The 26576-nt window shown below is 46.3% G+C and overlaps 2 protein-coding genes across 4 annotated transcripts in view; one reads left to right on the forward strand and one right to left on the reverse strand.

Annotated features, from left to right (window-relative positions):
- PMFBP1 (polyamine modulated factor 1 binding protein 1) overlaps window positions 1-4325 on the reverse strand; it is a 76109-nt gene extending 71784 nt beyond the window's left edge. For all 3 annotated transcript variants that reach the window (XM_077452032.1, XM_077452024.1, XM_077452015.1), the window contains exons 1-2: window positions 4244-4325; window positions 1025-1163 (exon numbers count right to left, since the gene is read on the reverse strand). In XM_077452032.1, the coding sequence (XP_077308158.1) occupies window positions 1025-1063 (39 nt within the window). In that variant the 5' untranslated portion in view covers window positions 1064-1163; window positions 4244-4325. The remainder of the gene's footprint in view (window positions 1-1024; window positions 1164-4243) is intronic.
- Window positions 4326-6837: 2512 nt separating this feature from the next.
- DHODH (dihydroorotate dehydrogenase (quinone)) lies at window positions 6838-25845 on the forward strand. Its single transcript, XM_077452046.1, has 9 exons — window positions 6838-6968; window positions 10108-10320; window positions 11832-12031; window positions 13764-13846; window positions 17206-17393; window positions 17469-17582; window positions 20253-20406; window positions 21977-22136; window positions 22313-25845. Exons 1-9 carry the CDS (start codon window positions 6948-6950, stop codon window positions 22389-22391), a joined length of 1212 nt encoding a protein of 403 aa, XP_077308172.1. The 5' UTR covers window positions 6838-6947; the 3' UTR covers window positions 22392-25845.
- The last annotated feature ends 731 nt before the right edge of the window (window positions 25846-26576 follow it).

The following is a 26576-nucleotide window of genomic DNA, read 5'->3' on the forward strand; positions in this document are numbered from 1 at the left end:
AATGCTGACAAAACTTTTACCCTTTAAAAATCTCCATTGTACAGGTTGCATGTTTTGAGTTACAGAGGAGATCTAGGGCTAGAATTATTGCTCTTGCACTACCAATCACAGCAATACCTCACACGTGTGGTTTGATCACCGTTTTCATATGCAGGCGCGACTTACGTATGCGTTCACTTCTGCACGTGAGCTCAGCAGGACGGGGACTTTACATTTATTTATTTTTAGTTATTTATTTTACTTTTTTTTATTTTTATTTTTTTACACTGTCCTTTTAAAAAAAAAAATTTGGGTCACTTTTATTCCTACTGCAAGGAATGTAAACATACCTTGTAATAGAAAAAAAAACATGACAAGTCCTCATAAATGTGAGATCCGGGGTCAAAAAGACCTCACATCTTATATTCACACTAAAAAGCAAAAAAAAAAAAAAAAAAATGAAATGTAATGTAATTTCCCCTTTAAGAGCATCCAATGTTATGGAGCCAAACGGGTGCCATCTTTCCCTTATTCGGCATACTGCCTGTGAGGGAAGAGGACCTGATCGTCTCCGCCACTACCAACGGCTCTGCTAAGCGGTGGAGACAACCGGAGCGCAGTGGGGAGGGGGGGGGGGCCCTATAGAAGTGACGAATGCGCCGCGGAGACCACTTTTATCTGAATGAGGACCGTCCGCTCTTGAAGAGTATACCAGAGGTATGGAAGCTAGGTGCTGCCATAACCCTGGTATTCCTCTTCAAACAGCCCAACTGCGGCAGGCGGTCCTTAAGTAGTTAATCTTCAAATGCCACAGTGCTGCATATGTGATCAGTTATGACTTCAGCTATTGGATGGTTTGATAGTTTGGTTAAGAGCACAAGTAAAGTGACAGTTACATTCATAACAGTTTTTTGAAACTGTTAAATTGGTAGGTTTTACTTTACACCCCTTTCACACTGGAGGTGTTTTTCAGGTGCTTTAGCGCTAAAAAATAGCGCCTGAAAAAAGCCTCACCTGCAATCCAGGTCACCCGCCACTCACTGACCTTGGATTCATGATGCCTCCTGATGCCCAAGCTGCTCATCCTGTGGAGCTGTTCTTCATACAAGCTGTGAACGTTGGGTGGAAGCTGCCCAGCTTCTGTTCTGAGCTCTGGCTGCCTTTGGTCACTGTCTTTCCATCACCTGAAAAAAAAAAAAAAAAAAAAATCAACAGACGTGAATATTTTATAAATAGTAAGTAATGTGTGGAGCGTTCAGCTTCCAAAAGGTGGGGAAATATTCACAATGTCCCCTATTAGGGCTCATCCAGACCCGCCCTCCGCGCTGAGCCGCTGTCGGCTACGTGTGAAGTCACCTTGCAGCTGTGTGCCCGCAACCCATAAGTGTAGCCAGATGCACAGACATATTGGACATGCGTGCTGGAGTGCGGGCAGGGATCCAAACGCACAGCGCCTGCTTTCACACCCATGAACCTGATCTATGTAAAAACGTTGCCATGCCCCGTGGCAGTGGGTTACAAAGCCTCAATTATGTGGCACATCTGTGGCGGGTTTCAAGTGGATGAGAAATATAGTGACCGGCAGCATTTTCTGTGCATGTGTGGAAAAGTGCGGATTGGTAAGCCCCTGCCTCCTGGGATAGTTGTGACATAGGCTCCCAAATTCCCCCCGGAGGAGACCAATGACACAACTGCGCAGGAGCAGATTTTTATAAAAATGGAGACGCAGAAGAGCAGTATGTGTTGGGGTTGGGTGTACAGGTGTGAGATGGGGGGTGGGTACAGGTGTGAGATAGGGGGGGTGGGTGTACAGGTGTGAGATAGGGGGGGGTGGGTGTACAGGTGTGAGATAGGGGGGGTGGGTGTACAGGTGTGAGATAGGGGGGGTGGGTGTACAGGTGTGAGATAGGGGGGGGTGGGTGTACAGGTGTGAGATAGGGGGGGTGGGTGTACAGGTGTGAGATGGGGGGGTGGGTGTACAGGTGTGAGATAGGGGGGGTGGGTGTACAGGTGTGAGATAGGGGGGGTGGGTGTACAGGTGTGAGATAGGGGGGGTGGGTGTACAGGTGTGAGATAGGGGGGGTGGGTGTACAGGTGTGAGATAGGGGGGGGTGGGTGTACAGGTGTGAGATAGGGGGGGGGGGTGGGTGTACAGGTGTGAGATAGGGGGGGGTGGGTGTACAGGTGTGAGATAGGGGGGGTGGGTGTACAGGTGTGAGATAGGGGGGGTGGGTGTACAGGTGTGAGATAGGGGGGGTGGGTGTACAGGTGTGAGATAGGGGGGGTGGGTGTACAGGTGTGAGATAGGGGGGGGTGGGTGTACAGGTGTGAGATAGGGGCGGGGGTGTACAGGTGTGAGATGGGGGCAGGGGTGTACAGGTGTGAGATGGGGGGGTGGGTGTACAGGTGTGAGATGGGGGGGTGGGTGTACAGGTGTGAGATGGGGCGGGGGTGTACAGGTGTGAGATGGGGGGGCGGTGTACAGGTGTGAGATGGGGGGCGTACAGGTGTGAGATGGGGGCGAGGGTGGGCATACAGGTGTCAGATAGGGGTGGGGGTGTACAGGTGTGAGATGGGGGGGCATACAGGTGTGAGATAGGGGTGGGGGCATACAGGTGTGATATTGGGGGGGTCGTAAGGCCCCCCCAAGAGTCTCTATTGTAATGAAAGCCAACCTACTGGAGATATATATATATATATATATATATATATATATATATATATATATATATATATATATATAGATATATATATATATAGATATATATATAGCTTTAGTATCCCTTTACATGTGCAGATGGGAAGGGCGGCAGTTGAGTAAACACAATGCTTTGCCCAGTGAAGCGGAGAAATGTAAATAGGATTTGAATGGCATGAATAAAAGATGAGCGGTATAAACTCCGCAGTGATCCATCCAGTGCGTCCCAACGGATTTCATTATTACTATGGCTGGACTGACTGGTCTGTATGGGAATGGGAAGGGGGGAGTGTGGGGGGGGGGGGGGGGTTTATTATTAATACCATGTGAAATAAAAAAGGGAATTCACATACTGAACACTACAATTACCGCGCCGAACACTGCCATTACCGTAGCGGACACTGCCATTACCGCGCCGGACACTGCCATTACCGCGCCGGACACTGCCATTACCGCGCTGGACACTGCCATTACCGCGCCGGACACTGCCATTACCGCGCCGGACACTGCCATTACCGCGCCGGACACTGCCATTACCGCGCCGGACACTGCCATTACCACACCGGACACTGCCATTACCGCGCCGGACACTGCCATTACCGCACTGGACACTGCCATTACCGCACCGGACGCTGCCATTACCGCCCCGGACGCTGCCATTACCGCCCCGGACGCTGCCATTCCTATACCATCCCATCCCATGAAAAACACTTTCTGCTATAATAAATATCCACAAAAATATATGTAAAAAAACGAATTTTTTCATCATTTTAGGCGATTGTATGCCGATGTATTCTTCTACATATTTAAAAAAAAAATGGCATTGTTATTTATTTTCTCTTTCTTTTACTAGTAATGACGGTGATCTGTGATTTTTAGCGGCACTACGACATTGCGGCGGACATGCTGGACACTTTAGACACTTTTTTGGGACCAGTAACATTTATACAGGGATCAGAGCTATAAATAGCCACTGATTACTGTATAAATGTCACTGGTAGGGAAGGGGTTAACACTAGGGGGGTGATTAGGGGGACATTTGGGTTCTATGCCCCAAGCACAGGTAGGATTTGCGCATTTTCCCATGCATCTTTGGTACACGGCAAAAAAAAAAAAAAAAAAAAAAAACGCACCAAAAAAATGCATTTTAAAAAAGATCTAGAAGCTTCTTTGGGGCATTTGTTGCTGGTAAGGACAGCCAATTACAGCAAATGGACCACCCGATACACAAAAAGAAAAAGAACCCGCAACGCTCCAGTGCGGTAAGAACGGAACATGTAAGGTATATTATACGGCGTACAGAGCGGTCTCCAGCCACATGGAGGGTGTATGCCGCACACGATGGGGGAGGGGGGGTTTACCAAAACTGGAGCAGACAGAATCTGGAGCAGTTGTCTGCGGCGACCAATCAGCTTCTAGCTTCAGTTTGTACACTTAAGCTTTTCAAATGAAAGCTGGAAGATGATTGGTTCCCATGCACAGCTTCCCCTCAGTTGCAAAATAAAAAAGGACATCTATAATATAATATGTAAATCTGCAGACATAGACAACCATTGCAGGTCTCACCACGGTCCGCATCTCTCAGCTCCTCGCTTCTCTCATCCCCAGTCGGTGCAGCCTAACCCGATGAACAGCCAGAATGGCAAGCCGCCTCGCCAACCACAGCCAACGTCCCGCCCACTCCCGTGGCTGCAGGAACCAATCACCGCGCGGCCCTTCCATCCGCCTACCGATGGTTGGGTGAGTTTCTAGTCACCTAGGAAACGGCTTTCGCCTTGTTTCCGACCATTGGGTACAGGGCTGGCCATTGGAGATGGAGTGTGGCTGAGCGGCAGGAGGTTTATCCAATCAGGCGGCAGCCAGAGGGGGGGGGTTGGTAGAGAGGAAAAGGAAGCGTCGCCTTGTTACCATGGAGACGGGGCACAGTTTGGTGGCTGGGTGGACGGTTGGAGGAGGTGTGGCAGAGAACAATAAACAATGCAGCAACCGTCACTCCAGGCTGTAATGGAATGTCCAGAGTCCTCCACAGCTGGGCAATGTTCTGACTGACAATCCACACACTGTACAATCTGATTGTACAATCTCCTCGGTTCACACTGGGGTGGCTTCAAAGTTGCCTGACTCTGAGACCGCCGCCCCACACAGAGCGGCCTCAGCGCAACTCACCCACGAGTTCTTCAATAGAAGTCAAAGAAAGTCGCCCCGAGTGGTACAAGAACCTTTCTCTGAGTCTCTGTGATTAGAACGGTTCCATTGCACCGAATGGAGCGCGCCCCAGTGTGAGCCGAGCCTTACCCCTTCACCACCATGCTTTAACCGAATGGCGGCTTTTTTTTTTTTAACGCAAATTTTTTCCTCCGTTTAGGCCGATATGTATTCTTCAACATATTTTTGGTAGTAAAAATCACAATAAGCGTATATTGATTAGTTTGTGCAAAAGTTATAGCATCTACAAACTATGGGAAAGATTTATGGCATTTTTATTATTATTATATATTTTTTTTACTAGTAATGGCAGCGATCTGCGTTTTTTTTTATCGTGACTGCAACATTATGGCGGTTTTTATTTTTTGCTAAAAAAACAATAAAAGACCTAAAATTTTGAAATAAAAAAAGTTTTTCTTTTGTTCCTGTTATAAAAATTTTGTAAATAAGTAAGTTTTCTCCTTCACTGAAGGGCACTGATAAGGCGGCACCAATGAGGTTGCACTGACGGGCACTGACGATGGGCACTGATGGGTACTTATGGGTGGCACTGATAGGCAGCACTGCTGGGCACTGATAAGCAGCACTGATATGCGCCACTGATAGATGGCATTGATAGGCATCACCGATGGCACTGGCAGGAATTGGGGATGGGCACTGATTGGCATTTCCCTGGTGGTCTAGGGTGGCATACCTGTTGGTCCAGTGTGGTGGCAATCCCTGGTGGTCCTGGCGGCATCCTAGTGGTCCTGGGTAGGCATCCGAGGGGGTGCTGCGCTGATAAACAATCAGCACAGACCCTCCCTGTCAGGAGAGCAGCTGATCGGCTCTCCTCTATTCACGTCTATCAGACGCAAGCGAGGAAAAGCTGATCAACGGCTCTTCCTGTTTACATCGTGACCAGCTGTGATTGGACAGGGCTGAGCATGTGGTAAAGAGCCTCCGGCAGAGGCTCTTTCCCGAGACCAATGTAGAGGTGTGTCAGACTGACACACCACCAATCGCCGTGATGCGCCCCCCCCCCCCCCGTGTGTGCGTGAGAGTGGTCGTTCTGGAAGGCCGTCATATCACGGTGGGCGGGCGGGGCAAGTGGTTCAAGCAGCTATGTAATGTGCCGACCTGCTGCAGTATAATGAGGGCGGCTGCTCAGCAAGCGGTAAATGATAATGATAAACAGGAGAAATAGAGAGGGGAAATCTCCCTAATGTAGGGTGACCAGACATCCCCGCTTGCCTTCCCTGGCCGGAGTGATCTTCCTCCACTCCCCACCCAGTAGTAGCCAGGGCCCGGAAAGTAAGACTCGACAGGCTGTGAGGCGGGCGGTGGCGGCGAAGGGCAGAGAGACGCTAATTGCCGCAATTATTAGTAAAAAAAAAAAAAAAAAAAAAATATATATATATATATATATATATATATATATATATATATATATATATATATATATATATATATATATATATGTTCCCGGATTTCATTTAAAAAAATCTGGTCACCTTACCCTAATGGGTACACAGGCAGCAATAAAAACATGACAGGGGTTCTAATCTCTCTCCACGCTGCCCAAAGCTAAACAAAAAGTTTTGCCTTCGGTTATATTGCAGGAGCAGTGGAGGAGGGTGATATATCTGCTATTTACATGGATGAAGATGAATGAAGTATCAGCAAGAAGACCCTTGCAGTGCAGGTGGTCGGGTTCAGCCCCCTCTGCCCCAATAACAACAACAAGCAGTACAATAGTGACGTCACAATAGAGACACCTTCCAAATCTCGTGAGAACTGCAATCCCCGAGTGCTGCTCTGAGCAATCATCATCATCACATGCCAGCAAATGCACTGCAACCTCTGCTGATTAATTCTAATGAATGTGGAGATTCTTCATGATTTTGCTCAGCCACAACCTCGGCCTTTCTAGTTGTTCCTCATAAATTAGCAAATCTTTAGTCTTTTGAATACAGGATTACTTTGGGGGAAGAAAAATAATAATCAAGCTTGCCCACATCAATCATGGCTGCCTCTCTCACTGATATCAGGTCATGTGACCACAGCCCAGCCACAGGAAGTGAAGATGCTGAGAGCCCATGTGAAGGTAATCGTGTGCTCTGTGGTGCACTACAGACAATGACTCCTTTAGTAAGATTACATTCCACTATGTAGATTTCCCTGCAGATCTGACTTTCATTTATTCTCGTTGTTTTATGCAAGACATTCCCACCAGTGATAGATTTACTGGCTTCAGGAGAACTACAAGTCACAGCATGCCTTTGAGGCTGTCAGTTATGGTGACATTGGCACTTGGATGGAGCTCAGTCTGTTCTGATTCACATTCTCATCCATCGTTGTACTAGAAATCAGAGTTTGTACAGCCGCCTTCACTCCTCCCAACTTTTTGAGATGGGAATGAGGGACACCTACCAGCAAAAGTATGCAGGTGTGGCGACATATTCGGTGACCCATCGCCGTTTGCTCCACATCTCTCCATAAAGAGTACCTGTCACATGCCTATTACTGTCACAATTCTCCTTTAAGGGGGCGTGGCAGGGTGGTGTCCTTTGGCATATTTGGTGACCCATCGCAGTTTGCTACGGAAGTGACATTCCACCGCCGCCATCTTGCTACACCCAGCACTCCTCCACAGTAAGGATACACTAAGAAGGGGGAAAGCGGACATCTCGTTGCACCCACCAGAGTTTTGCATTTCACACGTATTTATAACTGTAAAGTCAGTTTCTATAGTGAAATACAGGACTCACAACTCCACCTGACTGCTTAGATCTTGAATTTTAAAAGTAGTGAACTTCTGTCAGATTAGTAAACCTGTGAGATGAGCAGGGTTGCCGCTGCTTTTAAAATTCAAGATCTAAGCAGTCAGATGGAGTTCTGAATCCTGTATTTCACTATAGAAACTCACTTTGCTGTTATAAAAACGTGTGAAGTGCAAAAGTCCGGTGGGTGTAACAAGATGTCCGCTTTCCCCCTTCTTAGTGCATCCTTACTGTGGAGGAGTGTGGGGTGTAGCAAGATGGCGGCGACGGAATGTCACTTCCGTAGCAAACTGCGATGGGTCGCCGAATATGTTGTTACACAGGAAAAGGACACCCCCCTGCCACGCCCCCTTAAAGGAGAATTGTAACAGCAATAGGCATGTGACAGGCCCTCTTTATGGAGAGATCTGGAGTCTATAAGACCCCAACACCCTCCGCATTTCAAAGTATTCAAAACGTCAAGATCGACTTTTTTTTAATACTTTATTTTTTAAAACTGATGCCTTTAAGATGCCAGTAATCCAGGAGGGGATGTCATGACACCACTTCCGGATTACTAGATCCGAGACCCGAACAAAGCATCGGCGGACGTGCCGGCTGGTTGCTTAGGCCTCCCGGTGGGATGAGAGAGCCCGGGCAGGGGTGGGGGGCGGGGGGCATCTTCTCCCGCTGCTTGTAATAACAGCTGAGCGGCTGCTGAGCCACATCGGTTGTTATTACAATAAAGCCGACCGTCAGCTCTAAAGAACGGTACTGGGGTGATACCTACAGCTGCCTGCATCACCCCGGTAAAACACCTTGGAGCAATTTCGGTCAGCTTTGTTGACCGATACTTCTAAAAAAGTGAATATTGGCCACACAGATAATCGGTTGATCCCTAACCTTGTCACGCCCAGCCCACTCACTATATGGGTTGGGTGTAACAAGGGCTTCGCTGCCACCTTCTGACTGCAGGCTTACTGCAGCCGAGTGAAGGGTGTACCAAGATGGGCGTCGCAGTGTTTCCGGTGGAACGTTACCAAATCTGATGGGTCGCCGATTGTGACGGAACTATTTGTCTTAGAAAATCAACATAAAAAATATAATATTTATTATTAATTTTGGAAGCTGCAGTGAGGCCCATCTGTGCCCATCAGTTATGCCAGTCAGTGCTGCATAATGGTGCCTCCTCATCAGTGCCCATCAGTGCTGCAAAAGAAGATAATATTAGTCTGTATTGTGCTATGAAAACAGTCACATGACATAAAAAAAATATAGTTTATTGGGTCAGTGATTACTTGGGGGGGGGGGGGGGGGAGGGGGAAGTATCAGTATATCAGCGCAACCCTGGTCATCATCACTGATACCCTTTTTTTTTTATATTATAAATAAAAGCTCCTTCTATTCATTATGTAATCACCTCCAAATTACAGTTTTCACACTCAGCTCGGAGACACACAGCGGGAGATGCCCGCAGACTGTGTAATATAGGCACTGACTACACTGAGGCCTGCGATTATGTACATGGCGAGACTGCAGTATGGGCACAGTGAGGCTGCCATTATAGTCAGACCCAAGCTGTGGTTATGGGCACGGCGACGCTGCGATTATGGGCACGGTGAGACAGCATTATGGGCACGGTGAGACAGCATTATGGGCACGGTGAGACAGCATTATGGGCATGGTGAGGCTGAGTTTATGACATCCTAGCCATGCCCCGCTATGTCCGGCTTCAGCCGTTGCCATAACAATGGTGCTAAATCAGCTAAAAGTAGTTGGAACTGTATGTGCGTTATAATTAATCAAAATTATGAACATTTTAATCAGTAACAGCCCTTTTACTTTAGATTTTTTTTTACTTATTTTTTTATTTTTTATTATAATTTTTTTTTTTTTTTTTTTTTTAACTCTGATTCATACATTTTCCCCTGCAGTCTTTAAACCGGTCCAATGTTCTTTAGTCCAGGAGTACTGTGAGCCCAGGCTGCATGATGACATCCCCAAAGGGGGCGGGTCTACGACAGCCTGGACCTACAGAAAGTGGGTTAAACAACACTGGCCATCATTCAACCCAGAACACTGGTGACATCTAGTGGTGGGGGGAAGAAGCACTGCAAAGAAGGTGAGTATTGCATGGCAAAATAATGAAAAAAAGGAAGAGTGAAGTTGTCCTTTTTATTAAAGTATAACTAAAGGCAAAACTTTATTTTTTATTTCTTTTTAGTTTAGGATAGAGTGGAGATGGGTTAGAACCCCTGTCAGTTGTTATTGCTGTCTGTGCCCCCTTTAGGTAGATACATCCTCTCTATTTGTCCTGTTTACCATTTATCATCAAAAGTAAAAGAAAATCCTAAATTTTGGGAAGTAACAGAGGGAAAAGCTTCCAATGGGGACACTGAATGTGTGAATGGGGCCTTAATGTTTGTGACTCCGCCCACCCGTGTCTTTTGCTCCCGTGTATTTTATATGTTTTTGTCTTTTTAGCGCCGGTTGAAGGATGTGGCTATCATACTCTGCGGAGGAGGGCTCCTGTTTTCCTCTTACCTTACCATCAAAGGAGACGAGCGTTTCTACTCTGAACATTTGATACCAGCATTGCAGAAGGTCGTCTCCCCGGAGCAGGCACACACTCTGTCTGTAAGGTTTGCAGCGCTGGGGCTGCTCCCGAGATGCACACAACCCGAGTCACAACGTCTGGTATGTACTGCCTTAGTAATGTTGTGCGTATGGAAACCTCAAGAGCCTTTCCTACCCACAATTTTAAAGGGAAAGCAAAAACGTCACTTAAAGGGTAACTCCACTTCCGTGGGGGGAAAAAAATAGCAAATAAAAAATTAATTTATCGTATACAATTGCGACACAAGTCATATTGTAATTGGATGTTATTAGAAATGACCTTTCCTTTTCCAATCAGCAGCCGATGTCATTTTTCTATAAATTCAGTATGGCCACCTGGAGTTGTTCTGCACACAAAGTGTGTTCTGACCCCTCCCCAGAAATGTCATTTCCTGCTCCTGTGATTGGCTCACTGATTTTCCCAGAAGTGAGATTTCAGGCATCCCCTGCAACAAAAATGTCATTTTTGGTGAAAGGCTCCCAGTAGGAACACCTAAAGGGATGAAGGCCCAGCAGCTTTCCTCATTAGGGCCCTGCGGGTGCACACCTGATAGATAATTATGAAACCACTCCCATTAGGCTACTTTTGCACTGAGACGCTACAGCGCTAAAAATATCGCCTGGTAAAGAGCATCTCCTGTCTCTCCAGAGCGGTGCGTTTGCAGGACGGTAAAAAAAAAAAAAAAAGTCCTGCAAGCAGCATCTTTGCAGCGCTGTAGGAGCGGTGTATACGCCACTCCTAAAGCGCCCCTGCCCCATTGAAATCAATGGGGCAGCGGTGCATTGCGGCCCCCACTAGCAGCCGAATAGCGCCACTAAAACAACAGTGTTTTAGTCACCAGCTCTCTGCCTGGGAGCTCTGAGAACACGAGCAATCGGCAGTGTTTGATCGCTCGGTTCCCATTCTTAGAGACAGTAGGGGACAGATGCAGCATCCACCTAGGCAAGTATGATTCTACAAAAAATCCAATACTTCTCTTTTAAAAACCTAAAGCTCAACTGAAAGTTTTACTAAACCCACAACAGTAAAATCAGTATGCATGTGCAGTAAAGCATGCTTGCTATACTCGCTGTGGAGCCTAAGGGGTTAATCCTCCGCATTGTGTAAAGAGCCTGTTTGATCCTGTCTTCTCTGGTCCTCCCCTTCTTCCACAGTCCCTAATCCATCTCCTGATAGAACAGAGGCTTGGGGACACTCTGCTGCACATGTTCAGTTTGGTGTGTATTGCTAGAGTTTTCTTTCTTTCTCTGGAGGGTGCGTGTGATCGGCCAATCAGCACTGTCCAGACACAGGGTCAGGGGTTCTACAGCCTCATAGGACAGTCAGAGTAGAATGAGAACTCCTCCTACAAGCTTTAACTAGACACTGATAGAAGTCACAAGACTGCTATATACTGCTGATGAGAAAATGTATTTAGCAGTTTATATTTACTAAAATAATTGCGTTTCCATGTTCTGTGTACTGTGGGAGATCAGATATAGTGACTGCAGGGTCCTGGATTTAGTGACACTTTCATTCTGCCCCACCACATCATTTTATACATACAGTACCATATTTCTCTTTTCTCTTACTGGAACTTTTATTTCCCCAGGAGGTGAATGTTTTAGGTTGCAGGTTCAGGAGCCCGGTGGGATTGGCTGCGGGCTTTGATAAACACGCAGAGGCCGTGGACGGGCTCTTCAAAGTCGGCTTTGGCTTTGTAGAGATCGGAAGCGTTACACCAAATCCTCAGGATGGGAATCCAAAACCAAGAGTGTTCCGCCTACCGCAAGACCGAGCGATTATTAACAGGTAAAAGGTGTGAGAGACCCATTCTAGGGAACGAGCGATCCCAATTGGTGAGCTACCAGTCCTATCAAACGGACTGATGTCTTACTGGTTTTCTTATTAAACATATTGCCTTCCCTTAAATATCATAACAAAAAAAAAAGCTTTCACTCTAATACAGGGGTCACCACACTTTCTAAACAAAATGCCAGTTTATTATCTTTCAATCTTTAGAGGGGCCAGACTGTGGCCAGTAGGAGTAGAAAATGTCCTGGTGTCGGTGCCCCATCATTGGTGTCAGTGGGGGGAATAGTGCCCCATCATTGGTGTCAGTGGGGGGAATAGTGCCCCATCATTGGTGTCAGTGGGGGGAATAGTGCCCCATCATTGGTGTCAGTGGGGGGAATAGTGCCTCATCATTGGTGTCAGTGGGGGGAATAGTGCCCCATCATTGGTGTCAGTGGGGGGAATAGTGCCCCATCATTGGTGTCAGTGGGGGGAATAGTGCCCCATCATTGGTGTCAGTGGGGGGAGAATAGTGCCCCATCATTGGTGTCAGTGGGGGGAGAATAGTGCCCCATCATTGGTGTCAGTGGGAGGAATAGTGCCCCATCGTTGGTGTCAGTGGGAGGAATAGTGCCCCATCGTTGGTGTCAGTGGGGGGAAATAGTGCCCCATCGTTGGTGTCAGTGGGGGGAATAGTGCCCCATCGTTGGTGTCAGTGGGGGGAATAGTGCCCCATCGTTGGTGTCAGTGGGGGGAATAGTGCCCCATCGTTGGTGTCAGTGGGGGGGAATAGTGCCCCATCGTTGGTGTCAGTGGGGGGGGAATAGTGCCCCATCGTTGGTGTCAGTGGGGGGGGGGAATAGTGCCCCATCGTTGGTGTCAGTGGGGGGGGGGAATAGTGCCCCATCGTTGGTGTCAGTGGGGGGGGAATAGTGCCCCATCATTGGTGTCAGTGGGGGGAATAGTGCCCCATCATTGGTGTCAGTGGGAGAAATAGTGCCCCAAGGGCCAGATAAAAGGAAGCAAAGGAGCGCACTTTGGAGACCACTGCCCTCATACATACTTTATCCTTGGCCATGTACTGCTTCAGTATCCAGTGCTGTTCATCTTCCAGGTAGAGTGACACCCAGTGTCACCAAATCCTACTTGTTGAGAGCCCCCCGTGGGGTATTAGTGATCCACCTGTTATCGCGCAGCCTGGGCTCTAAGATCTCCTGGACTGTGTGGCATGCACGTTTTATTACATTGGTGCAGCACAGGACCACCCACCATGGTCGCTGAAGAAGAGAGGGGACCTGTGACGTCACTGGACTGGTCAGAATATTGTAGGAAAAGGGTGCACATGGGGTGCTTAGGACCCATGGGGGGGGGGGGGGGGGAGAGATGGGCTTTAATTTTAGACCAATGTAATCTGTTGCAGCAAGAATCCTGAGAACACCCCCCAGGGTTGTGGTAGGGCTCTTCCTCACCCCCCATGCTGTGTAACTTCTACTTTTCCTTTTTGATTCTTTTAGAAATATTCACCTTCAGACTTTAGAGTTTGAATCAAATTTTGGGCTTTAAGAGATTTTAGTGCTGTCATCTTCTTCAAGGTGACAATGTTACTATCATATTAATAATAGTAATCGATCAACGTAGGTCATAATAATTTACTCGCCTTTCTAAAAATGAATAAAAAAAAAAAAGTGATTTATTGGTGAAAAAAGTGTGTGGCTTCATTACATCATGGAATGTATGTCTCCATATCCAGGTACGGGTTTAACAGTCATGGCATAGAGGCGGTTCGCCAGAGACTCCTCGGTAGGACAGAGAAGCAAAAGAAGCTGACATCTGGTGAGGAGGAGACCTCCAGTATTTGGACCTTTTTTCTTCTGCCTATAATGATCATTACTATATGATAACCTGGCCTATAAAAGCTTATCTACACTGTTAGGACCGGTTCCCATTGGTGCGACATGGGGATCCGACTTGTGAGAGTCGCATGATGCGTCAAATTCAATGTTTTCCTATGAGAGCCGTCTTATAGGGGATGTAAACCTTTTGTGCATTCTATGCATTGAGGTGAAAACCCTCTTGCAGTTCAGCAGCCCACCCCCCCCACCCCCCCCCCAAGTGCACCCCGTTTTTTACCTACCTGAACCCTCTTCTTCTCATGCCAGGGATGTGAGCACACCAGCTCTAGCCGGTGTCTCCTGTCCTGATTGGCTAGATTGATAGCAGCGCAGCCATTGGCTCCCGCTGCTATCAATCAAATCCAATGACGCGGGGGGGGGGGGGGGGGTTGCGGGGCTGAGTCCGGCATTCATGTCTATGGATGCAAATGCTAGACTCGGGAGCGCTCCCGCAAGGCAACCCCCTTGGGGAAAGGGCTTCTCCGAGGGGGTTATGTAAAGGGCCCCAGAAAATGAGGTTCGGGGGCCACTCTGTGCAAAACAAGCTGCACAGTGGAGGTAAGTATGATATGTTTGTTATATTAAACAAAACAAAAAAAACAAACCCTTAGGCCGTGTACACACGGGCGGATTGTCTGCCCAACTTAGTCCGCTAAACCGTGTTTCAGCAGACAATCCGCTCGTGTGTGGGCTTCAGCGGACTTTTTCAGCGGACAATCTGACGGACTTAGTCTTTCGGAATTTCCGTAATTTTGTCCGTCCAAACTTGGTTTCAGCGGACAGTCCGCTCGTGTGTAGGCAAGTTGGACGGACTAAGTATGGCGCATGCTCAGAAAGGATTTACACGCCCGAAGGTTGCATTGCAGTGTATTGGACGTCGTTTTTCTAGTCCCGTCGTACGTGCTGTACACGTCATCGCGCAAGTTTTCAGCGGACTGTCTGTTCATTGTGTGTGGTCAAGTCCGTTCATTCAAAAGTAGGACGGACTGTCTGTCGGATTGTCTGACGAACTTAGTTGGGCAGACAATCCGCCCGTGTGTACGCGGCCTTACAATCACTTTAACTGATCCAACACAAGTTGCTCCGACTTTAGAAAAGGTTCCTGCACTACCTTAGTCCAACTTGGGTGTGATTTCAGCCCATAGAATATATTGGACAGGCTCCTAAGTCGTATCCAATTCGGATCAGCATATTAAAGTGGAGCTCCACCCAAAAGAAGAAGCTCCATTTGTTCACCCCCGCCCCCCAACTCCCACATTTGGCACTTTTTTTGGGGGGGGGGGGGGGTGAAAGGGAAGAGCAGGTACCTGGTTTTGACAGGTACCCACTCCCACTTCCTGATCGCAAAATGTGAAAGGAAAGACCATGAACCTAGAGAGGCTTTCATCAGCCTGCTGCTTCTCCTTCATTGTAGGGTTGCACCATTGTAGGGTTGATACCTGAAACCGATACTTTCAGGCTCAGTTCTTTGAGCTGTAGGTGGGTCCCCCCTGTTGACAGTTGAAGTGTTAAAGAAGTCCGGTAATTGGAGCTGTCAAAAAAAAGCAGCCGGGAATGTTTATTAACAACATTGCTCAGCTGCAGAAACACTACAATAAAAAGAAACCTTGTTTCATTTTGAATATTTTGGTTTCTTCATCTGCATATCAAAGGTATGAACAAATGTTCCTCTGTTTAACCCCATTATAAACCCTTAATTTGCTCTAATCGGCCTTAACCACGTCAATACTTTAGGGTGTCATATGACGTCCTTGAGTTTGTGAAGGGGATATCTGAATGATGGGTGCAGCTGCAGGCATCATTCAAATATCATTCTTTCCCGCCGGCGATTCTGTGCACGGTAAGAACAATCATCGTGTGCCATCGGGGGCCCAGAGAAAGAATCGTCCGGCGCCGGATGACGACGATAGAGATTTCCAGTGACTAGATGGTCACCAGTTATCTCTATGACCGTCGGAGGCCCGGGCGTGACGTTATGACCTCCCGCCCGGCTTTCCGGGTGTGAACAAAGCCGTGATCGCGGCTGTCGGCATGAGATCGGTGAATTTTCTCGATCTCATGCTTTCCAGCCTGGTGGACAGATGTGGGATCTTATTGACCCCGCATCTCTCCATAAAGAGGACATGTCACAATAGATTCCTATTACAAGGAAACTTTGTTCCTTGTAATAGAAATAAAAGTTAATTTGGAAATAATAGGGCTGTAACTGATTAAAATTTTCGTGTTCGATTAATCAATTTTTTTTTTAAATCGATCGACTAATTTTGATTAATTATAAAGCACATACAGATCCAACTACTTTTATCTGATCTCCTTGCATTGCAGCTCTATCATTAGTCGGTGATAAATGTGGTATACGCTAGTTCGTTTCCACAATCCATGACTTAACTTCACAGTTCACACAAATACGTTTTAAATTCAAACTGCAGCACTGACGTAAGTCACTATTTCTTTTTTTTTTTTCCCACAGTAGCGTGACAATCCCTCCAACTCCGGTCTAACTAATCACGCTCACCTTATGGCATGGACCCCTGTGCAAACAGGTGGTCGTGCAAGCGGGTATCAAAAGGGGTTAACACGGACCATAAACTTCCCTCACCTCTCCTTAGATCTCAGCAAGGACGGAAGGTCATGGGAAGAAAGAAAAGATCTAAGTGCTCACTGCTTAAGTACAAGATTTAATTTTTGTGTTCAAACACAAACTACTCACATAAAGATGATAAAAACACAGCATGTAAAGCCGACAATCGTGTCAGTTCCGTAGGGCAGCAGCGGGTGACGTCTTGTATAGCTCCTCCCCTGTACGCGTTACGTTCAATCAGAACTTTGACGTCACCGGACTCCTCCCCTTTTCCTTAGTTAGCAGACGGAGGCACTTGGGGAAGGGGGAGGAGTCCGGTGACATCGATGTCTGTGACGTCACCGGATCTCAGACGAGACCCTGAAGCCGACGGAGAGGGGTGTACCAATTTTGTTCGATCAAAAAAATGAATCGAGGAATTAATCTTTAATTTCCACAGCCCTATTAAATAACTTTTCAGTGCGTTGTACCATTGCTGACAGCTGAAGTGAAAACAAAACAGTTGCGGTAGGTATCGGTAATTGGTATCGGCGAGTACTTAAAAAAAAAAAAGTATTGGTGCATCCCTAATTCGTTGTCTAATCACATCGTCGGGGCTGATTAGCGACAAGCTGCTTTGCTTAACTGCCATAGAGAAAACTTGAAGTCGCCAAACAGTTTGTCTTACATTTCCACAGTGCCCAGGCACGTTTTCTGATGCGTATGCTGATTTCTTTTAGAGGGAATGCCGCTTGGAATAAATCTGGGAAAAAACAAGACGTCAGAAGATGCAGCCGCGGACTACACCAGGGGGGTGCGAGAACTGGGCCCCCTGGCTGATTACCTCGTTATCAATGTGTCCAGTCCCAATACACCCGGGCTTAGGGACCTGCAAGGCAGGGAGCAACTGCACCATCTGCTGGCCAAGGTGTGTAATGGTTAGAGATTGCTTGCAGCAGGTTTTGTGTCGATGTGAGTTTTCAGTCCGTTATTTTCCCGCTAGGTGGTGAGTGCGCGGAATGCCCTGCCCCCAGACCACAGGCCGGCGTTACTGGTGAAGATTGCACCGGATCTTTCTCCGCGTGATAAGCAAGACATCGCCAGTGTGGTTACAGAGGTACAAAGCTGTTATATCTATTAGTAATAAGTAGTAAAAATGATGTAATTAATTTTTTTATATTTTTATTTTTTACTTGGTGTTAAACACAAAACCAAAAATGTAATATATTGCTATATTGCAACTCTAAGATGTGGTGGTTGCATTAGAGGTTTTTTTTTTTCTTCCCCCCCCCCCTCTTTATTTCACCCGGTGATCCTGCCAATAACACACTTCCTGTCTTAAGGTGTCTGCATTCTGGATGAAGTAGTAAAGCAGACGCATCTGGACACCAGCGTTGTCAGTCGGGGGGGGGGGGGAGTGTTTTTTAGATTAGCAGGTTTCGATGGATTGGACTAATAAATGAAAGCTGAACTTCACTTTAACCGCTTGCCGGCCGGCCGCCACAGTTATACTGCGCCCGGTTGGCACAGCTGCGCAAATCGCCTTAGCTGTATTTCGGCTGCTTTACGAGCTCTAGGGGGCGTGCCTGCGATTCCGGAGCCGATGCACGTGGCCGGCAGCCCGTGATGTACGGCGACTAGCAAGAGCCAGAATGGGGATTTGTCAATGTAAACAGGCAGATCCCCGTTCTCTCAGGGAAGTAGAGAGAGATCTGCTGTTCCTAGTGATCAGGAACAGCGATCTCTCTGTAATCGCTGTCAGTCCCCTCACCCCCCCCATTAGAAATGCCTCCCTAGGGAACACTTAGCCCCTTGGTTGCCCCCTAAGTGTTAACCCCTTCCCTGCCAGTGACATTTATGCAGTAATCAGTGGGTATTTGTAGCTCTGATCGCTGTATAAATGTCACTGGTCCCAAAAAAGTGTCCGGTCTGTCCGCTGCAATGGTGCAGTCCCGCTAAAAATCGCTGATCACTGCCATTACTAGTAAAAAATAAATAAAAATGTATAATAAAAATGCCATAAATATATCCCCCTATTTTTCTAGACACTATAACTAAATAAAATAAAAAGTAGAAGAATACATATTGGCCTAAACTGATGAAGATTTTTTTATTTGAAAAAAAAAATATATATATATATAATATATATATATATATATATATATATATATATATATATATATATATATATATATTATAGCATAAAAAAATAAAAACTGCAGAGGTGATTAAATACCACCAAAAGAAAGCTCTATTTGTGGGAAAAAAAGGACATACATTTTATTTGGATACAAAGTCAGTTAAAGCTACGCAGTGCCGTATCGCAAAAAATGGCCTGGTCATTAACCACTTCTCTGCCACGCATAGTGATATGACGGCGGCAGGAACACTTTGTCCCTCCGGGTCGCCCTCATGTGACGTCTTTTACTTTCTGAGCCTCTAGGGGGTGCTCTCCGCCATGTCACTAGACACCCGATGCCATTGCCTGTGAACACAGCAGGCCCATGGATCTGTGTGTGTAAACACACAGATCCACGTCCTGTCAGAGGAGAGGAGACCGATGGTGTGTGTTCCCAGTGCAGAGGAACACCGATTGGTCTTTCCTTGTGAGTCTCCTCCCCCTACAGTTAGCATCACTCCCTAGGTAACACATTTAACCCCTTGATCACCCCCTAGTTTTAACCCCTTCCCTGCCAGTCACATTTACACAGTAATTAGTGCATTTTTATAGCTCTGATCGCTGTATAAATGTGAATGGTCCTAAAATGGTGTCAGAAGTGTCCGCCGCAATATCGCAGTCACAATACAAATCGCAGATCGCTATATCTGGACTCAGTTCTCAAAGAATGAATAAATGACACTCGCACGATGCTGCGCTCTAAGAACTGATTGTATTGAGTTATCAGCCGCCGTTACTAGAAAAAAAATAACAATAAAAATGTACAAATCAATCAATATACGCTTATTGCAATATTATTATTTTTTATTTATTTCTTTACCAAAAATATGTAGAAGAATGCATATTGGCCTAAACTGAGGAGATGTGTTTTTTTTATTATTTTTGCTATAAAAAAAAAATATATATATTGATTTTATTTTTTATTTTTTTCCCAAATTGTCGCTCTTTTCTTGTTTTATAGCGCAAAAAATAAAAACCGCAGAGGTGATCAAATACCACCAAAAGAAAGCTCTATTTGTGGGGAAAAAAATTATCAAATTTTCATATGGGTACAGTGCCACGCAATTGTTATTCAAAATGTAACAGCTGAAAATTGGTCTGGGCAGGAAGGGGGTGAAAATGCACGATATTGAAGTGGTTAAGGGGTAAATTCTTCTGGGCCTTAAAGTGGCGTTCCACCCAAAAGTGGAACTCCTGCTCGTTGTGGCCGGATTGTAGAGGGGGCGGGAGCAGCTGGCTCAGTCTCCCAGTGGCAGCTGGTTAAACTCCTGGGTGGATCCCGACTCTGAAGTCAGGATCTTTCCCCAGCCTGGACCAGCTGAGTGATGTCAGATCTTACATCGACATCGATTGTGTGGATGTGGGGCTCTGTGAGGTTTTTCCCTGCTATACTGGCAGGATCACCAGGTAAATATCAAGGGAAAGAGCCCCCAAAAAAAAGACAAATGCAGGTACTACATCTAAAAATTGGTGCGCTACAATTTGCTAATTTTCTTGGGGTTAATATTGCTTTAACTTCTCCATGAATATGTTTGTCGTCTTAAATATGCTTTAAAGTCCATCTCTAGGCAGATTTTGATTTTGCCTTTTTATTGTTGCTGCCCTCAGCTGGGTATTGATGGTTTGATTGTCACCAACACGACAGTCAGTCGCCCCAATACCCTCAAGGACCCTCAGAGTTGCGAGGTGGGCGGGCTGAGTGGAGTTCCACTTCGAGATATGGCAACAGAGACCGTGAGAGAGATGTACGCTCTGACCTCAGGTGAGATCACCAGAGAATATGTTGGCCTTCATTTACCAACGTGTCTGAAAGGAGAACTGTCTGTGGGCCTTGCACAGCCTGTGAGTTTGTTTGTTTTTTGTTTTGTTTTTCGAGGCACTGTCCTAGGCACTTTCCAACTGACCCCCTTGATCCTGTCCTAGACACCTTCCAACCGACCTCTCAACCCTGTCCTAGGTACCCCCCAACCGGCCTCTCAACCCTGTCCTAGGTACCCTCCAACCGACCTCTCAATCCCTGTCCTAGGTACCCTCCAACCGACCTCTCAGTCCCTGTCCTAGGTACCCTCCAACCGCCCTCTCAATCCCTGTCCTAGGTACCCTCCAACCGCCCTCTCAATCCCTGTCCTAGGTACCCTCCAGCCGACCTCTCAACCCCTGTCCTAGGTACCCTCCAGCCGACCTCTCAACCCCTGTCCTAGGTACCCTCCAGCCGACCTCTCAACCCCTGTCCTAGGTACCCTCCAGCCGACCTCTCAACCCCTGTCCTAGGTACCCTCCAGCCGACCTCTCAACCCCTGTCCTAGGTACCCTCCAGCCGACCTCTCAACCCCTGTCCTAGGTACCCTCCAGCCGACCTCTCAACCCCTGTCCTAGGTACCCTCCAGCCGACCTCTCAGTCCCTGTCCTAGGTACCCTCCAGCCGACCTCTCAGTCCCTGTCCTAGGTACCCTCCAGCCGACCTCTCAGTCCCTGTCCTAGGTACCCTCCAGCCGACCTCTCAGTCCCTGTCCTAGGTACCCTCCAACCGACCCCTCAGTCCCCGTCTAGGCACCCTCCAAGCGACCCCTCAATCTTGTCCTAGGCACCTTCCAACCAACCTCTCAACCATGTCCTAGGCACCCTCCAATCAACCCCTTGACCCTGTCCTGGGCACCTTCCAGTGACTACATTTTTATCGCTACATCCCTGTCGTCACACCCACAAAGTCACCGGCAATTGACAAGAACACCTAGTATTGTCAACAACTGGAAACTGATTGGAACACCTCCTGGCTACCCCCATATGACAGCGCTGGTGATTGGACAGTCAGCCCCAGTGCTACATTGCGGGGAGTCGGGTAACATGGTACATGTTTCCCTATACTCAGATGTACCGGAATCCGTGGAGAATAGTGTTCAAACCTACATCTAAAGATACGTATAGGCATTGGATGGTGGGTGGGGGCTTTATGGATTTGTTCCAACATAATCGATTAGCCGAACTAATAAACCGCCAACACCTTAAACAGTTGGTGCATTAAAATATCTTGTAGCATAAGATTAGTTTAGCGCAACTCAAATAAATAATAAATACTCGCACTTCTTCTCCTATACAAATTGTGCAAACAAATCATTCACAAAACACATTCACTTAAAAATAGCCAATATGATAAACATATTCAACTAAAAAATAAATTACACTGTAAAAAGTCCAGATATATCCAATCACCACTGTGTTCGATATGATTCCAAGTACCTTTGTGCCTCCAACACCTGTGCAGACTGGCCACTCACCTCAGTTATGACCCCCCCCCCCCCCCCCCTCAGCTCTGATATCCTTTCTTTTCTCAGGCAAGGTCCCCATTATTGGAGTAGGGGGTATCAGCTGTGGTTTGGATGCTCTTCAGAAGATCCGTGCGGGTGCTTCTCTCATCCAGCTGTACACCGCCCTCACTTATCAAGGACCCCCCGTTGTAGGAAAAGTCACACGGGAACTGGAGCAACTGCTGATGTAAGTTTTTCAGATGTCCCATTCGGGAGATTTTAGGAGCAATCAAAAAGTCACACGGGAACTGGAGCAACTGCTGATGTAAGTTTTTCAGATGTCCCATTCGGGAGATTTTAGGAGCAATCAAGCCAATTGAGCCGATGTCGGCATATCCCTGATTCTTTGTGTTCTCTCCACAGTGAGCAAGGATTTTCCAGCGTCTCGGAAGCGGTGGGTGCTGATCATAGGACAACAATTCAGGATTCATCGGTTAAATAATAAGATTAAGAATTCGTATGCTGATCGGTAGTTCAGCCCTGTCATTTTTAAAGAGACCCTGTCACTTTGTATAACCAGGCCTAAGTGACAATGTCTATACATAGGCCATGCCTCCGATGCCAGGCATGTATACTCGTTCAGCCCGTGCTCCCAGCTGCACTATCTGTCTAAGATCTGGTGTTGGAGCTTAGATGGCGAATGAAAGAATTATTATCTTGACACCGGAAAAGCTAAAAGGATTCCAGAGAAACAGAACAGACTGCCACCACTGATAACTGTCACTGCAAAACCCGGACTGGATTATTAAGCCGATGCATCCCTCTTAAGATCCGGGAATCTTGCAACTGTAAAAACAGAATGAATCGAAAGGGCTTAAATACCTAGCGCATTATCAACAGCACTTAACTAAACGCTAAAAAAGAGTACATACTAAGAAAAGCAAAAGTTGTAACACAAACAGAGGATGCGAAGTCTTACATGGGATGGAACTCTTTCTTCTTCAGCTGACATGTTTCGGGGGGAAAATGAGTTTCGCCCTGAAGAAGGGGGCACGTCCACCCGAAACACGTCAGCTGGTATTATGACATTCATTTGAACCAGAAGAGTTTCATCCTGTGTAATGCCCCGTACACACGGTCGGAAATTCCAGACGGAAAAAGTCAGATCGGAGTATGTTGTCGGAAAATCCGATCATGTGTGGGCTCTATCGGACTTTTTCTGTCTGAATTTCCGACAGAAAAAAGTTTGAGAGCAGGATCTAAAAAAATTTCCGACAACAAAATCCGATCAGGCTTTTTCCGATCGTGTGTAGAGCATTCCGACGCACATAGTGCCACGCATGCTCATAAAAAAATTTGGAGGGGAAAACTATTGGCTACTGGCCTCTATGTAGTCCTGCCGCTTTGTCCTTCGCCTCGTTCCGAACGAACGTATTTTACGACAACTTTGTGCGACCGCGTGTATGCGAGACTAGTTTCGGCCAAAATCCGTCTGAAAAAAATCAGACGGATTTTGTGGTCGGAATGTCCGTGTGTATGGGGCATTAGACCCTTTGCTTCCTCGGTTCATGTGCAACGCTGTTACAACTTTTTGCTTTTGTTCGTATGTACTTTTTTTTTTTTTTAATCCTTTAGTTTTTGATAATGCGCTTATTCTGTTTTACAGTTGCAAAAGGGCTTAAATACCTAGCGCATTATCAACAGCACTTAACTAAAGGATAAAAAAAAAAAAGTACATACTAAGAAAAGCAAAAGTTGTAACAGCGTTGTACATAAACCGAGGAAGCCAAGGATCTTGCAGAAGACAAAACTCTTCTGGTTCAAATAAATGTCCATAATACCAGCTGACTTGTTTCGGGTGGACGTGCCCCCTTCTTCAGAGCAAATATCATTGTCCCCTGAAACATGTCAGCTGAAGAAGAGTTCCATCCTGTGTAAGAGCCTTCGCTTCCTTGGTTTGTGTACAACGCTGTTACAACTTTTGCTTTTGTTAGTATGTAATCCATTTTCATTTCTTTTTTTATCCTTTAGTTAAGTGCTGTTGATAATGCGCTTATTCTGTTTTTACAGTTACAAAGGGGCTTAAATACCTAGCGCATTATCAACAGCACTTAACTAAAGGATAATAAAAAAAGTACATACTAAGAAAAGCAAAAGTTGTAACAGCGTTGTACATAAACCGAGGAAGCAAAGGATCTTACACAAGACGAAACTATTCTGGTTCAAATGAATGTCATAATACCAGCTGACGTGTTTCGGGTGGACGCGCCCCCTTCTTCGGAGCGAAAACTCATTGTTTGCTCTGAAGAAAGGGGGCACGTCCCCCGAAACACGTCGGCTGAAGAAGAAGAGTTCCATCCTGTGTAAGACCCTTCGCTTCTTTGGTTTACGTACAACGCTGTTACAACTTTCGCTTTTGAGGGTATATGCAGTGGAACCTTGGATTATGAGCATAATCCAATCCAGGAGAATGCTTGTAATCCAAAGCACTCGCATATTAAAGCGAGTTTACCCATAGAAGTCAATGGAAACTAAGCTCATTCGTTCCACATTGACTTCCATTGCATGCAATGCCGCATGTGGCCAGAGGTGGGAGAGCGCCAGAGATCCTCGGAAATACTTGGGGACAGCTCGGCTGAACTCGGAAACACTCGGGAATGGAGTATTTACAAGTCATTCCGAGTATTTCTGAACCATTCCGAGTGTCACGAGAATTCTGCTCGTTTTGCGAGACAACACTCAAACTGAGTCGGGATTAAAAAAAAAAAAAAAGCTGCTCGTCTTTTCCGTTAACCAAGGTTCCACTGTACTCTTTTTATCCTTTAGTAAAGTGCTGTTGATAATGCACCAGGTATTTGCACCCTTTTTGTTTTGTTCTGTTAGATGGCGGTTGATATCACAAGCCTTCACACAATGGTGCTTTTGCCTGGTGACTAAGTGACCTCAATACTTTTACACTGGGGGGGGGGGGGGAGAGTTGCATGTTCCCTCCAGCCCAAAATCTCCCCTCTATTGGAATGGGCTTTTGCGGTATGGAGATGTGATTTTAAAGTGGAAGTAAACCCTGCTATCGTTTTCAGCCAAGGAAGCCGCCATCTTGGCTTTTTTTAAATTTATTTTTTAACTCGGCAACTGCTATGATGCTGCACATACGATCCTTTATGACTGCGGCCATTGGATGGTTTGACAGTTTGGTTGAGAGCACAACCAATGTGACAGTTGTCATTTTTTTCTCAGCATGCTGGGAACGTCAACTGTTTTTTGAAACAATCAAATCGGGTTTACTTCCGCTTTAAAAGTTTAACTGAATGGTGACGGTGTCGCTTTTTAAAGTGAATTGTCTCTCCTGAAATGATTGATAGGAAATGGGGGTTTCAGTCGATCTTTAGCCCCCGTTCACACAGGGGCGACGTGACTTGCAGCGCGTCTCACAGACGCGACCTGCACACGATTTCAGCGGCGACTTGCAAAATGACTTCTGTATAGAAGTCAATGCAAGTCGCCTGAAGTCGCCCCGAAAATACTACAGGAACCTTTTTCTAAGTCGGAGCGACTTGAGTCGCTCCTATTAGAACGGTTCCGTAGTACAGAACGGAGCGCGACTTGTCAGGCGGCTAAGTCGCCTGACAAGTCGCGGTAGTGTGAACCGGCACTTACAGTTTCATGTAGCACGGGGCGGGGGGGAGGGGGTTGTCAGGATTTCATGGAGTTCCTCAAAAGCTGCAGGAAAGTGAGCTTCATATGGCTGCTAATGTTCTGTATCCCCCCATTGGTTCCATCGGGTCTAGGCTTCTGTTCTTCTACAGTTAGCATGGTGCTGGCTGCTTAGGAATTTAATTGAACTTGGGAAATGAATGGACTCTTGTTGTTTTTTTTTTTTTTTTTTATTTTTTTTTTTTTCCAATATCAACTGCAAATATCTTGTAGTAATAAAATGTGATGATGCTTCTTTGTAATATATATTTTTTTTTTTTGGGTACATCTCTACTGTTGAATTCAGTAATGATATTCACATAAATAGAGGCACTCCTCTCATACCTTGTATAGCAAAACACGGATCCAACTCTCTCCATGATATAAACTAGGAGAGGTATTGGTCAGTTGGCACCTGGCTGTGTCCTGGGTGCCCCAAAATGCCAGCTATTCCCATCATTAAGGCTACGTTTCCACTTGTGCGACTTGGGATTTGCAAAGTCACATGACAAGTCGTACCCCATGATTTCCAATGAGTACCGTTCATATCTGTTCGACTTCAAGGTAGTCCTTGCACTACTTTGGTCCGACTTTGATGCGGCTTGAGGTCCATACACCTCAAGAATACACAGGCGCTGCTTCAAGTCATGTCAGAATCGTGCGACTTTCAGGTGGCAATAATGGAAACCTAGGCTTACAGCAGAGCTTCACTCAAAAGGGAACGCGCAAAAACTGTACCTTTCCCCATTTGAAATGCATTGAAAACGCACCCTTGTAACTTTTATTTTTATTTTTTTGTAATGCGGTTTTTGAGTTGCACTATTTCTCTCAAAACCAATGGAGTACTGATTTTGGGGCCTATTCTACTCCCACTGCTTCCCCCCGAAAGCCTAAAATACAGTAAACTAGATGTGCAGTTCATTTCGTTCCGAATTTAAAATTCGGACAAATTTTCGTTATTCAGAAATTCGGATGTATCAGAACTTCCAAATTA

Source organism: Lithobates pipiens, unplaced genomic scaffold (genome assembly GCF_037356315.1).
Source record: "Lithobates pipiens isolate NorthernLeopardFrog02 unplaced genomic scaffold, aLitPip1_a1.2 Scaffold_10, whole genome shotgun sequence".
NCBI lineage: Eukaryota > Metazoa > Chordata > Amphibia > Anura > Ranidae > Lithobates > Lithobates pipiens.

Bases quoted from the DNA above. Each gene is read 5' to 3' on its own strand.
- DHODH (XM_077452046.1), top strand. From the start codon at position 6,948: ATGCTGAGAGCCCATGTGAAG. The intron at 10,321-11,831 runs GTATGTACTGCC...TTATTTCCCCAG, and splicing joins AACCCGAGTCACAACGTCTG to GAGGTGAATGTTTTAGGTTG. The intron at 17,394-17,468 runs GTGTGTAATGGT...TTTTCCCGCTAG, and splicing joins TGCACCATCTGCTGGCCAAG to GTGGTGAGTGCGCGGAATGC.